Source organism: Heterocephalus glaber, unplaced genomic scaffold (assembly GCF_053883595.1).
Source record: "Heterocephalus glaber isolate CG9 unplaced genomic scaffold, H.glaber_assembly_v1.0 deba00001097, whole genome shotgun sequence".
NCBI lineage: Eukaryota > Metazoa > Chordata > Mammalia > Rodentia > Bathyergidae > Heterocephalus > Heterocephalus glaber.
Genome location: NW_028258191.1, coordinates 4,171,383 through 4,184,129, shown reverse-complemented (window position 1 = coordinate 4,184,129; position 12,747 = coordinate 4,171,383). Strand labels below are relative to the sequence as shown.

Genomic DNA, 12,747 nt, shown 5'->3' with positions numbered 1-12,747 from the left:
CTGGTTTGGTATTCACGAAGTTCTTAAGGTGCTCTTTGTCATGAAAGTATCTTACTTCTCCATCCATTTTGAAAGATAGTTTTGCAGGGTACATCAATCTGGGTTGGAGGCTGTTTGCTTTTAGGGCTTGGAATATGTCACTCCAAGCTCTTCTTGCCTTGAGGGTTTGTGTTGAGAAGTCTGCTGTGATTCTCATGGGCTTTCCTTTGTATGTGATTTGTTTCTTTTCTCTAACTGCTTGGAGAACTTTGTTCTTCTGTTGAGTTTCTGGAATCTTAACAATTATATGCCTATGTGTAGATTTTTTTTTTGATCAAGGCTAGTTGGAGTCCTATATGCCTCACTTATCTGTATGTCAAGCTCTTTTCCCCTGCTTGGGAAGTTTTCTGCCATTACTTCTGTGAAGAGATTTTTTATGTCATGTCCACTCTCTCCTGTTTCTTCATTGACTCCGATCAGTCTTATGTTATTCTTCTTTGCATCATCTAGCAGCTGCTGGATTGATTTCTCATATTCCCTTATAATTTTGAAGCAATTTTTCTTTTCCTGGTCATTAATTGCAATCTTATCTTCTATATCTGGAATTCTGTCCTCACATTGGCTCATTCTGCTCTGTAGACTTTCAATGGAGTTTTTCATCTCCTGGAAATCTATTTACATCTGTTTTATGGATTCCATTTGTTTCTTATGTTGGGATTCCATCATGTTACTCAGCTCCTCTCTAGATTTATTAATCATGTCTTGCACTAGGAGCACAATTTCTCCTATTATCTGAGAAATTATTTCTGATTTCATTTTTTCCAGATCCCCTTTCCTTGCCAGTTGAGTGAGTCCAGGTGGTTGAGTATCAGAGTGTTCCATCTCATTTCCCTTTGGGGTTGCTGTAGGTGATCTGGAAGTCTGGTTTTGAGACTTATTTACGTGTTTTCTCATTTCGACTTGGGGGGTAGGGGGGCTCCTCTTGACGTCCACAGCGCTCACTTCTTCTAAGCTGGGAGAGGTGGGACAGGGGCTAGGAGTGGCGGCAGGGATGTTGGCCCGGAAGCCCCTTCCTCTGGGCTCGGATGGACGGGACCGAGGGCAGCCCAAAAGCCCTTTCCTCTGGGCCGGAAATGGCAGGTCAGACAGCAGCCCAAAAGCCCTTTCCCCTGGGCTGGGAGCATTGGGAGGGATGGTGGCCAAGCAGCCCCCTCCTCTGGACCAGGAGCAGTGGGGATGGTGGCTCAGAAGCCCCTACCTCTGGGCCGGGAGCGGCAGGATGGATGGCAGCCCAGACGCCCCTTCCTTTGGGCCGGGAGCAGCCGGTCAGATGGCAGCCCAGACCCCCCTTCCTTTGGGCTAGGAGCGGCAGGACAGATGGCGGCCCAAAAGCCCTTTCCTCTGGGCTGGGAGCTGGGAGTGGTGGGATGGATGGTGGCCCAGAAGCCCCTTCCTCTGGACCGGGAGCAGCAGGACAGAAGGCGGCGCCATCATCAAATATTTTATGTTCACATACATTATTTATACAGTGGAGTATATAAAAGCCACATTCTTTTTACATCTGTAACACTTCATGTACAGAAGCAGTTATGCGATACCACATGTACTTACCTACAAGAACTAAACCATTAGAAGTAAGGATTTTTTACCATAGAAGATATTTGCTATTCGTTAAATGGAGGAATTTACTGCCTACTAGATGTAGTAAAGGAGTGATTTGATATTTGTGATTAGATTTTAATTTTAGGTCTTTTTTTTTTTTTTTTTTTTTTTGGTACTGGGGATCGAACTCAGGTCCTTGCACTTGTGCAGCAGGCAGTGAAACCACTGAGCTAAATCCCCGGCCCTACATACTGACTTTTGATAACTCCTAAACAGAATGATTCTTTTGTCCAGGTGCCATCCCCAGTATCAGAACCTGAAGAAGAAAATGATCCTGATGGTCCCTGTGCTTTCAGAAGGCGGGCAGGATGCCAGTATTATGCTGTAAGAACTTTATTTTTTGTGGACTGGCATTAACAGATAACTCATGTCAACCTTAATCTAAAAATAGAACGTGCTTTAACATCCCCTATGGGGATACCAGTAAAAGATGCTGAAAGATACTGAATCTTTTCAAAGGATATCAGAATTTCTTACTTGGAATTTGATAATTCCTCATGCTTTAGAAATATAATTTAATTTTTGGCTCAAATTATAGCTTTAGCTGTTCTGAAAATTAGCCCCAGAATCTCTAAATTGGCTCTGGAACTTGTGATGACTCCTGAGTATTTATGGAAATTTTACGTTGGTGACTTTTTCAGGGTATGTGTACTATACTTAATGTAAGAGAGATGGGAATTTATGTTGTTGAGGGAGGACAAAAGTAGTAAGACACGAAAATAGAATGATAAAAGGTAATAGAAAAGCAAAGAAATGGGCTGTGTGTTTCTCAATAGTAAAGAGAAGGTTTCAGCTTGACCCGCACGTTTGAAGCACAATTTGTAGTCCAAAAAAAAAAATTCATTCTGTTTTGCCACAGTAGAAAGCCCATAAATTACTGACTTAAGAGCTCTATTTATAGATATGGGGGAGAGGGGCAAAATAAAAGACAAATAGGAAGTAGAGAGATCTTTTTCAATTGGATGGGGGAACAAGAGATGAGAAAGGAAAAGGGGATGGAACAAAAAAAGAATTGAAGAGGAAAAAATGAAAATAGAGCTCTTGCAATTGGGAAGGAACCAGGAGTTGGAAGAATCAGGGAGGGAGGGTAGGAATAGGGTACAAAAAAAGAGAATAACAATATATTATGTACCTGTACCAACTCCTCATGATAAATGTTATTGTTATATACTATAAAATTTAAGTGGGAAAATATAACAGTGCTAAGTGTATTTATGAACTAAATTCAGTTTGGGTAGTTTGTGTAAATTTTTGATGCAGTTTTACAAATTTTTACCTGGTAAATATTTAAGCCCCAATTTTACAGTTTTTCATGTAGACTTTTAATCTGCCAATACTGTAGTTACTTTATTTTTATCATGATTTAACTTTTCTTCATTTCAGATTTGCTCTATGTTATTTTTGTGTGTGTGTCTTTGCAGCCTCTTTTGGACCAAGCTAACCACACATGTGAAAATTCAGATTTGGCAGATTTGGATAAGTTGAGGTATAGGCATTGCCTTACAACACTTACAGTCCCAAGAAGATGTATAGGATTTTCAAGGAGGCGAATTGGCAGAGGTGGAAGGTAAGCTATTTGTTTTTGTTTATAAGCTAGAAGAAAAAATAGAGAAGCTCTTAAGCTCTTCCAATTAATAATTGGTTTTATGTTGCTTCAGGGTCATAATGGACCGAATATCCACAGAACATGACCCAGTTCTAAAACAGATAGATCCTGAAATGCTGAAAAGCCCTTCCCAAATTATAGACTTTTCTTCTAATATCTCACGGACCAATGCTTCCAGTAAACCTTGTGAAAATAGACTGTCCCTTTCTGAAATATTAAGCAATATCAGATCATGTCGACTACAGTGTTTCCAGCCAAGGCTACTAAATTTACAAGACAATGATAGTGAAGAATGTACCTCAAGAAAACCAGGGCAGACTGTGAACAATAAAAGAGTTTCTGCAGCATCTGTAGCTTTATTGAACACCAGCAAGAATGGCATATCAGGTAAGCTTTTATTGTGTTAAGAATATATCCTGCTGTTCTTTTCTCCTTAATTGTCATATATATGGGGGGGGGTTCTTTTGTGAACTGTCTTAATATAAAGTATCAACAGCCTTTTTGACAGCTCCTGGTGCATTAATACTACCAGTTTGTAAAAGCATTGATAGTTACAGAGACATATTCTGTAGCAGTTTCCTGAAAGAAATTTTTGATTTTTAATTTAATCAGTTTTTCTTCTCATTCCGGGGTTGGGGTGAGGGCAGTACTGAGGATTGAACCTAGTTTTTTGTACATATTTAGCCACTGAACTACATCCAGGCCTAGCCATTCTTTCTTGTAGTGAAGTGAAATGTTTGCAAACATAATAAAGTTTTAGGGTGGGTAAAACTTTTATAACTAGGATCCAAAGATTTAGTTTTTGGATTAACGCTGCTTCTGAAGGTGAGAAAAAAATTCAGACCTAAGGGGATTAAAAGAGTTTACAGTCTGACTGCTAAAGGAAATAACTGTTAATTTTAACTATTTAGCTTGGGTGTCAGAAGTTTAAATCTTTAATCTGGTTTCATTATCACATCCATTTGTTCCATATTCCCTGTCCCTTTACCTCCCCTACTCCATACTTTTACATCTGTCAGTTTACCTATAGCTGCAAGAGTTATGTTTACAGGATGTTTATAGTCCTGAAGAAGTAATGTCCCTTTCCTGGATTAAAAGCTTGTTTTTAGAGTAGCTGAGTGGTTTTACAAACTCTGAGTCACCTGACTCCTCCTTATGCCTTGAAAGATTTGCAATAGGATCCCTCTCTCCTTTCAACTCCTAATCTTGTCCCAGAACTGTCCTTTAAAAAACAAAAACACTTCTGTAAAGCATTTGTTAAAACTTGTAATGAACACCTGCCTAATCGATGAAAAATGCTAGAAAATATATTCATTTTTGACTTTCAGATAATATTTGTTAAAGCATGAAAACTTGATTTAGACCAGTATTTGAAAAACTCAAGGTCTCCCAAGAATAATATCATCTTAACCCATTTTGAAAAACAGTGCAATAAAAGTTAAAAGATTATGAAAAACAAAAGCAGATACAAGCACAAAAATCACCTGTTCATATCCATTGGGAGATGATCATTCAGAATGTGTTTCTATTAGATTTTTTTTCAGATTATCATGAAGCAAAATACAAAACTAGCAAATACTTGTAAAAATATTATATATACTCAAGAATACCTCTTCAGGCTCAAACTTAGAAACAGTGTCCAGGGGCCAGGGATTTGGCTCAGTGGTGCTGCGCCTGCCTTACAAGCACAAGATCCTGAGTTTGAACCCCAGTACCCACAAAGAAAGAAAAAAGAGTGTCCAGAACTTTAAAATTATATATTAGTATAAAATCTGTGGAAGTATCCACAGTATGTTTTTCATGGGTCACTCAGAATGCCTTTAGGATCTTTGAAACAGTCAACATTCCAAGGATGGTGACAGTATTCTAAAAACAGGTACATGGATTCATTTGAGGAAGATGGTTGAATCTAAGATGGATAATGAGTCAGATATATAGAAGTTAGTCAGGAAGGTTAGGGGCTTTCATGGAAAACAGATTGTGGGTTATATATGCATAATGTCTAGAAATACAAGTATATTACTTATGTATAGAATCACATATCTGGACATATAAAGGGGAAAATCCTCTGATAAGTACACCAATAAATGTGTTATCCCAGAACACTTTGTAAAACTTCTTACTTCCTCTCTATCTAGAGAAATATTGCTACCTTCACCAAACAATCATGTTTAGGGTTACCTTTATTTGTTTTTGTTTTTGTTTTTTTTTTGGTACGGGGGATCAAACTTAGGTCCTTGCACTTGTGCAGCAGGCGGCGAAACCACTGAGCTAAATCCCCGGCCCTATGGTTACCTTTAAACTTACAGGATTTTGCAGTTTGAGACAAATTTTCTTTTAAGCTAGCAAGCCAGCGCCCCCCCCCCTCCAAATTGGGCGTCAACTAGTGAAAAGAATTTGGCTTGGCTTTGGCTTTGGCAAGAGAAGCTGAAAAGGTTTCTCTTCATGCATTTCCACTTCTGCTTTGTGTCGACAATAACTACTCAAATCTGGGTCCCTGCCCTGTATCTCATTCCTACCTAGATTTTTTTTCACTATAACTGTGACCTTTTCCTGGTTTATTTTAATGCATGCCCCCCCTTTTTTTTCTTTTCCCTAGGGAATGACCCCAGGACCTTCATACAGGGCTACATCCCCATCCCTTTTTATTTTATTTTGCAAGAGGGTCTCAATAAATTGCTAAGTTGCCAGATTGAGCTCAAACTTTTGATCCCCTTGCCTCAGCCTCCCACAGTAATGTATGATTTGTAATGACTCAGAGTCAGTGTAAGAAAAGGTCTCTTATGAAAATATTGCAGTAACTTAGGAAAGCAAAAATAATTAGTAGAGAGAGTGCTTTTAGTCCCATTTTTATCCTTTACCTGCTAGTAAGGTCAGTATTGAGAATGGCAGTTCATTATTGCATCTGTGGCATTAAAACTATACAGTTGTTGCCACTTTCCCTTTACCCTACCAATGGTAAAGGAGTTAAAAGGGTATTTTGTATGTGTTCCAATTTTTTTGTCATGATTACTATTTTCTGTTTTTATCTAGAGAGTTGAAGTAATACTAAGTAGTGCTCTAAAAAATTCTGGATGAAGAACATCAACTTGTTTCAAACGCAAAACACCTTAATAATAAAGAGCTGGGTGTCAAGAATGGATATAAAGTTCTGAGTTTAGGATTGGGGCAAGATAAAAAAAGTGAAAGCAGTTTTAAAAGGATGTCCACATTGTAGAATTAAGTTGTGTCCATGATTCTCAACCAGAAATGGAACCAGAGATGAGATTTTTGGTGTCTAAATTAGCTTAAATTTTAAAAGGTTGAGAAACACTGACTACTAATCTGAATAATTTGGATTGAGAGTGGATTGGGGTTTTATGAGTTTCTGTAAGGAAAAAAGGATGGGGTTCCTGAGCAAGTTAATGGTCTCAAAAAGATAGACCAAATATGGACATCAGGTATCCCTTTTTAATATATACATAAATGATCCATCTGTTCATAAAAGCAAGCTAAAACGCTTCTAGTTAGCAATACATCGTTAGCCGTGAGCCACCAGCCCCAAAGTAATTTTTTAATTCAAAAATGTTGTAATTTGTTCATTTCACTAATTTAGATACATACAGGTTGTGTCCCTTATCTGAAATGATCAGACTTACTTTAGATTTCAGAGTATTTTGTATTTTGGAATATTGGTGTAGATTTTAACGATTGAACATCCCTAATCTAAAATTCAGAACACTCTAAAATCTAAAACAGTTTTATGCAGTCAGGAAGTTTTGGGTTAGAGCATTTCCAACTAGGAATACTCAGCCTGTATTTTATTATGAGTTAGTAAGATTTTATCAACTGCCTTATAAGATTTTGAAAAGAGAAAAACTTTTCATTCTCATTACCATTTTGAAGGTTTTTTGTTTTTGTCTTTGTTTTGTGTTTTGGTACTGGGAATTGAACTTGCAAACTTACCCTTGCCAGGCAGGCGGCAGAACCACTGAGCTAAATCCCCAGCCCCTCGTTTCCACTTTGAAATTGCCAACAAAATTATATTCCTTATTTGGTCTATTCCTCAGAGTTAAACACTATGCATCTCACCTTTTCACCAGTACATGAAGCTCAGCCCTGGGCAAACAGTACTGGATTTAGGGACATTGTTAATACCAGATTACAAGTCCATGTCTTTTGAAACAGTCCATTCTTACTGTACATCCAGACATAGTTTTATTTATGTTTAAGATTTTCCTTTCTGCCTTTGTATGTAATAAGCTGTTTTTCTTCTCTTGTGGTTTTCAGACAGCTGGAGATTCATGAATACTTTGCATTTTCATTTGATTTTGAAGATAGAAAATAGACTTTCACTAGGCATAAGCTGTAATATATCTCAGTTACCATAAAAACATTTTTCATGTATGATCCTGCTAAACAAAGTTTTTGGGAGGAGTAATATGATCTAGATTTCTGATATAATCCTTAATTTGGGTCACACTGATTAGATCACTCAACTGCGTGTAAAGATTGACTCATACTAGTTGGTCTTTTTTTTTTTATAAGTACATGTTTACAGTTTATACTGGCTACATGCCTTGTGTGGAGTTGGTGCCTGTACACAACACATCTTCATCCCTTCATCCCTTTTCCCTCCCCTCCCTATCTACCTCCTCCAGCTCCTGGTCTCCTTTCCATCTGAGAAGGATCCATCTCCCTAGTCCCAATTATCTATCTTTTATTTTGCTCTTTATAATTTGAGTTTCTCATATAAGAGAAACTGAAATATTTAAGCTTGTATGTCTGATTTATTTCATTCAACATTACGCTCTCCAGGTGCATCCATTTTCCTGCAAGTTTGCTTTATCACAGAGGATTACTCCATTGCGTGTATTTCCGTATGTTTATCTTTTTTCCCCAGCTATACTATATAGGATTTTATGGCAAGGGACCTCTTCTTAGTTTATTTTTCCCTGTTTTCACTATAACTTTTTTTATTAAGTTTATTGGTACATTTTAGATGTACATTATGATCACATTCATCATTGGGAATTTGTATCTGTACATGATATATCTTGGTTCTTTTTTCCCCATTCTCCTTCCCTCCCTTCCACCCCTCTACCCCTCCCTACATTTATAGCTAAATGGATACACATTGAGGCCATACTCTTAAGTAAAATAGGACACACATGTGTAAATACAGAATAGTTTCTCTGGTTTGAAAAAAACAAAGTGAAAATGAGGGCCAAAATATCTGATAGATAATGTGAAACAAAAAGTAAAGGTCCGAAGGGGAAGTGGGGGGTATGGGAAAGGAAAGAAGGAAAAGAAAAAAATATGAGAAAAGAAGGAAAAAATGGAAACAAGGTTTTTCACTATAACTCTTGATACAACGCTGCACTATAGGAGATAGTAAACACTTGTTGATTGAAATAGGAGAGAAAGAAAGAAAAAAGGAGAGAGCTGGAGATGTTTCTCAAGGGTAGAGCGCCACAAGCCCCTGGCTTCGGTCTCTAGTTGGGTGGGGGGGTAGAATTACTCTTAGAGTACATGTATTCTGATAGGTTTTAACTGCCATGACCCTAAAAATGTTTACACTTTACTGGGCATGGTACAGAAGGCAAGGCCTGTAATCTTAGTTGCTTTGGAGAAGGACACAGGAGGATTACAAGTCTGATGCCAGCCTGGGCAACTTAGTGAGACCCTGTCTAAAATAAAAACAGAAAGAGGGCCGGGAAATGTAGCTCAGTGGTGGAGCTGTTGCCTAAACTTGGGCAAGGCTGAGTTCATCCCAGTGCCAATTAAAAAAGCACTACCCTCTAAGGAAATAGCTCTGTGTCCCCTAAATCAGTTTATCAGTGATCTACTTAAATATCCATGATTGAAATGTTGTTTACATTTCTTTGAGAAAAACGATTACTACTATAATTTTTCTTAGCTGTTATTTTAATCAGTTAAGAAAATAGATATCTTGTTTTATTTAAAACTTTTTAACTTTTTGATATACTTGATCACAGCGTAATTGATTTCATCTGCTTTTGTTTTTGTTTTGAGAGAGTCTTACTATGTATATATAGTTCAGGCTGGCCTCAAACTCACAGAGATCCTCCTGCCTTAGCCTCCCAAGTGCTGGGATTATAGAAATGTGCCACCATGCCCAGCTCTCAAATTGATTACATCTGAAGATACACTGTATCTCTAATTTCAGAAAGCTTTTTCTGATTATTAGCACATATTAGAAGGTTGGATTTATTTTAACCATTGAATCTGTTGGCTTAACTATGGCTTATAGTTATGTTAGATGAACATCTTTGTTCTCTACTCTGATTTATAATCAAAGGGAAAGTATTTTCACTTCATTGTCATATGAAAACCAGTAAAATCGTGTAGGCTTGCTTTCTTTTTTTTTTTTTTTTTTTGTATCAGGGATCCAACTCAGGACCTTGCACTTACGAGGCAAGCATGGGGCCACTGAGCTAAATCCCCAGCTCTAGTCTTGCATTCTTATTAAGGCTGTAACTTAGCCATCATCATATATATATTAATAAATTCAATTTTGTCTTAACTACATATATGGTCATCATAATGTAGATACTCAAGAGTGATCCCAGGCCCGGGAATTTAGCTCAGTGGTTCTGCCCCCTGCCTCGAAAGTGCAAGGTCCTGAGTTCAATCCCCAGTACCAAAAAAAAAGTGATTTCAAAGACACTTAAGTCTGAATGTCCTCATGTTAGAACTATGTTATACAATGAAAACTACATGTAGGACATACATAGGATGTGATATTAAGGAGATCATGGATATAAGCAAATGCCATACATGATGAAAGATTGGTCACTTGTATTGGGATTTTTTTTCCTGGTATATATTGTGATTTAATTGTGGAGTAAGTTTATATCATATTCTCATGTTATTAAAAATACTTTAAGTCATACTTATTTAATCCTTCACCAGTAACAGGGGGCATCACAGAAGAACAATTTCAGACACATCAACAGCAGCTAGTTCAAATGCAAAGGCAGCAACTTGCTCAGCTTCAACAAAAACAGCAATCTCAGCATTCCTCGCAACAGACGCATCCAAAAGCACAGGTAAACCTGTCTTTTAATCGTATGCTGTTTCTTCCTCTTTTTTTGTAATTATGTAGTTTTGTTCAGTTTCAATCAAGTCACAGAAAATAACTTTTAATTGCCACTCTTGATTTTGAGAATCTAACCCAAATTTTATTAACTAGTCTCTGAATATTTTTAAAAAAGAGTACTAGGGCCAAAAATGTTATTTTTTTATTTTTTATATTAATTTTTTTTGGTACTGGGGATCGAACTTGGGACCTTGCGCTTGCGCAGCAGGAGCCAGAACCACTGAGCTAAATCCCTGGCCCAAAAATTGTATTTTTCAGTTACTAACTGCTACTTTTGGAAGGATTATTGAGAATTCATAGAAATAATTGTGTTGTTACAACCATCATCCCCCAGATTTTTTTCAAGAATATAACTATTTTAAATGCCTTCCTAAACCATGTCTTTAAGTATTGTGTAGATATGCTTTACAGGGTGATAGGTAATTGTTTTGAATTATGCAGTAGATCTAAGCAGTATAGTCCCCTTGCCTCTGTGAGTCACATTTTCTATAGAAAAAAATTATCACTGTAGGAAGTTGTTCATAGACACCATTAAATAAAGCCACTAAGGATAAGAATAAAAATACCACATAAAACCATGGGAAGCAACTCTGCCAACACTTTGATATGAGAGCCCTGTAAGACTCAATGTGACCTAGTTTCCAGAACTGTATAAAAAATAAATTTATGTTGTTTTAAGCCATTAAAAAAAAAAAACTAAGAAATTATTTCAAAGTTAAGCCACCTAAAAAGAATAAACCTTGCATTAAGTCTTCTTACCCCCTAATCCTAAAGGTACTTCTGAGGTAACAGGTTATCTTAGTTTGGTCATTATGTGAGCTTTTAGTCCAGGATCTGCCCATAGCAGTTCAGCTCATTTCCAAGGGTCAGTAGATTGTCTTTAAAGATCTTGAGTCTAACACCATAAAAATGTCAGTGGCCCTAGATCCTGTCAACTAACTCTCCTGTCACATCCAAGTGGGCCTGGGACCGGCTAACAGACCAGAGCTATTGGCTTGCGTAACAGTTAACCAGTTTTATACAGAATCTAGGAGTGGCCATTTAATTTACCTGTGTTTGCTTTTTGTGGGTCTCTTGGGTTTAAAGTATTTTTAGCCTACTTAAAGGTTAGGGCAAGACTGGTTTTTCCATTATGACAAAAATGACTGTTAGCTATTTCACTTCATCATCTAGCTTGTCAAACATTTTTTAAATCATTTATTAACACTGTTAGGAAAATTAATAGAACATTAAAGATTTGGGGGTTTTTTATTTTTTGGTGTTTTTTTTTTTGAGTAGCAGGGATCAAACTCAGGACTTTGCGCTTGTGAGGCAGGCAGCGGAACCACTGAGCTAAATCCCTGGGCCAAGATTTGGTTTTTTTAATACCCTAATTCTTCTTAGAAATAATTGTTACTAGTTTTTAGTCACTTCGCGCCTCATGTACCAAAAATAGTGTATGAAGTCCTGTTCTGGATTAGGAAGGCAGCAGCCTCTTGGGTTCACCCCATCTCTTTTTTTTTTTTTTGTACTGGGGATCGAACTCGGGTCTTTGCACTTGTGAGGCAGGTGGCGGAACCACTGAGCTAAATCCCTGTCGTTTCCCCCCCCCCGCTCCCATTTCTTAATGTTTGTTAAATTATATCTAAAAAACTGAGAATTTGACTTTGTCCGTTTTGTAGGGCTCAAGCACCTCTGACTGTATGTCTAAAACACTTGACTCAGCCAGCGCCCACTTTGCTGCATCTGCAGTGGTCAGTGCACCTGTTCCAAGTCGCAGTGAGTTAGCCAAGGAACAGAACACCGGCCACAACAACATAAATGGTGTTGTCCAGCCTTCAGGTATGGCTACAATTTACACATTGTACTTACTAGTGTACAGGTGGTGTTCAACTAGAAGTTGAAGTTGTAATTCCGTTGAGTTTGGTTTGGTTTTGTTTTTAATATCCAAGGGAGAAATCTGTACAAGAATGCAATCAGTTCTCTTCAGAATATCTTTGGAAAGATGTAGTTATTTTTCTAGAATTCATTGTTTTCTCCCATACACCGGATATACCCACCTGTGGAACACTCCACCCTTCCTGGTTTCATCCATAGACTGTCAGTTGCCTCACATTTTAGGAAATCCATGCACTGATTAAAACTGAAATATAATCCGGAACTACCTGTTAAATAAGTTTGAGCTCAGGTTCACCGTCCCAGTCTTACATATTAGTAGACGTACTTTCTTGATAATTCTTTATGAGATTAAAAAGTTGGTGTGAAACCCTGCCTTCTCCATACTACCCTAGTCTTAAGACTTTCACTTTCTGTCATCCTTAACTACATCTCAGACCCTAGGATTTTCGGTTGTTTTACATTACCCAAGCTCATTACCCAATCCTTACTAATGTTCATTCATCTGTAAATTCTAAGAGAA

At 37.6% G+C, this 12,747-nt stretch overlaps 1 protein-coding gene across 1 annotated transcript in view; it reads left to right on the top strand.

Annotated features, from left to right (window-relative positions):
- Window positions 1–12,747, top strand: part of Epc2 (enhancer of polycomb 2) — a 148,469-nt gene that overhangs the window by 132,207 nt on the left and 3,515 nt on the right. The window contains exons 8-12 of the mRNA XM_004869992.4: window positions 1,876–1,965; window positions 3,063–3,208; window positions 3,300–3,634; window positions 10,163–10,299; window positions 12,011–12,170. Of these exons, the coding sequence (XP_004870049.1) occupies window positions 1,876–1,965; window positions 3,063–3,208; window positions 3,300–3,634; window positions 10,163–10,299; window positions 12,011–12,170 (868 nt within the window). The remainder of the gene's footprint in view (window positions 1–1,875; window positions 1,966–3,062; window positions 3,209–3,299; window positions 3,635–10,162; window positions 10,300–12,010; window positions 12,171–12,747) is intronic.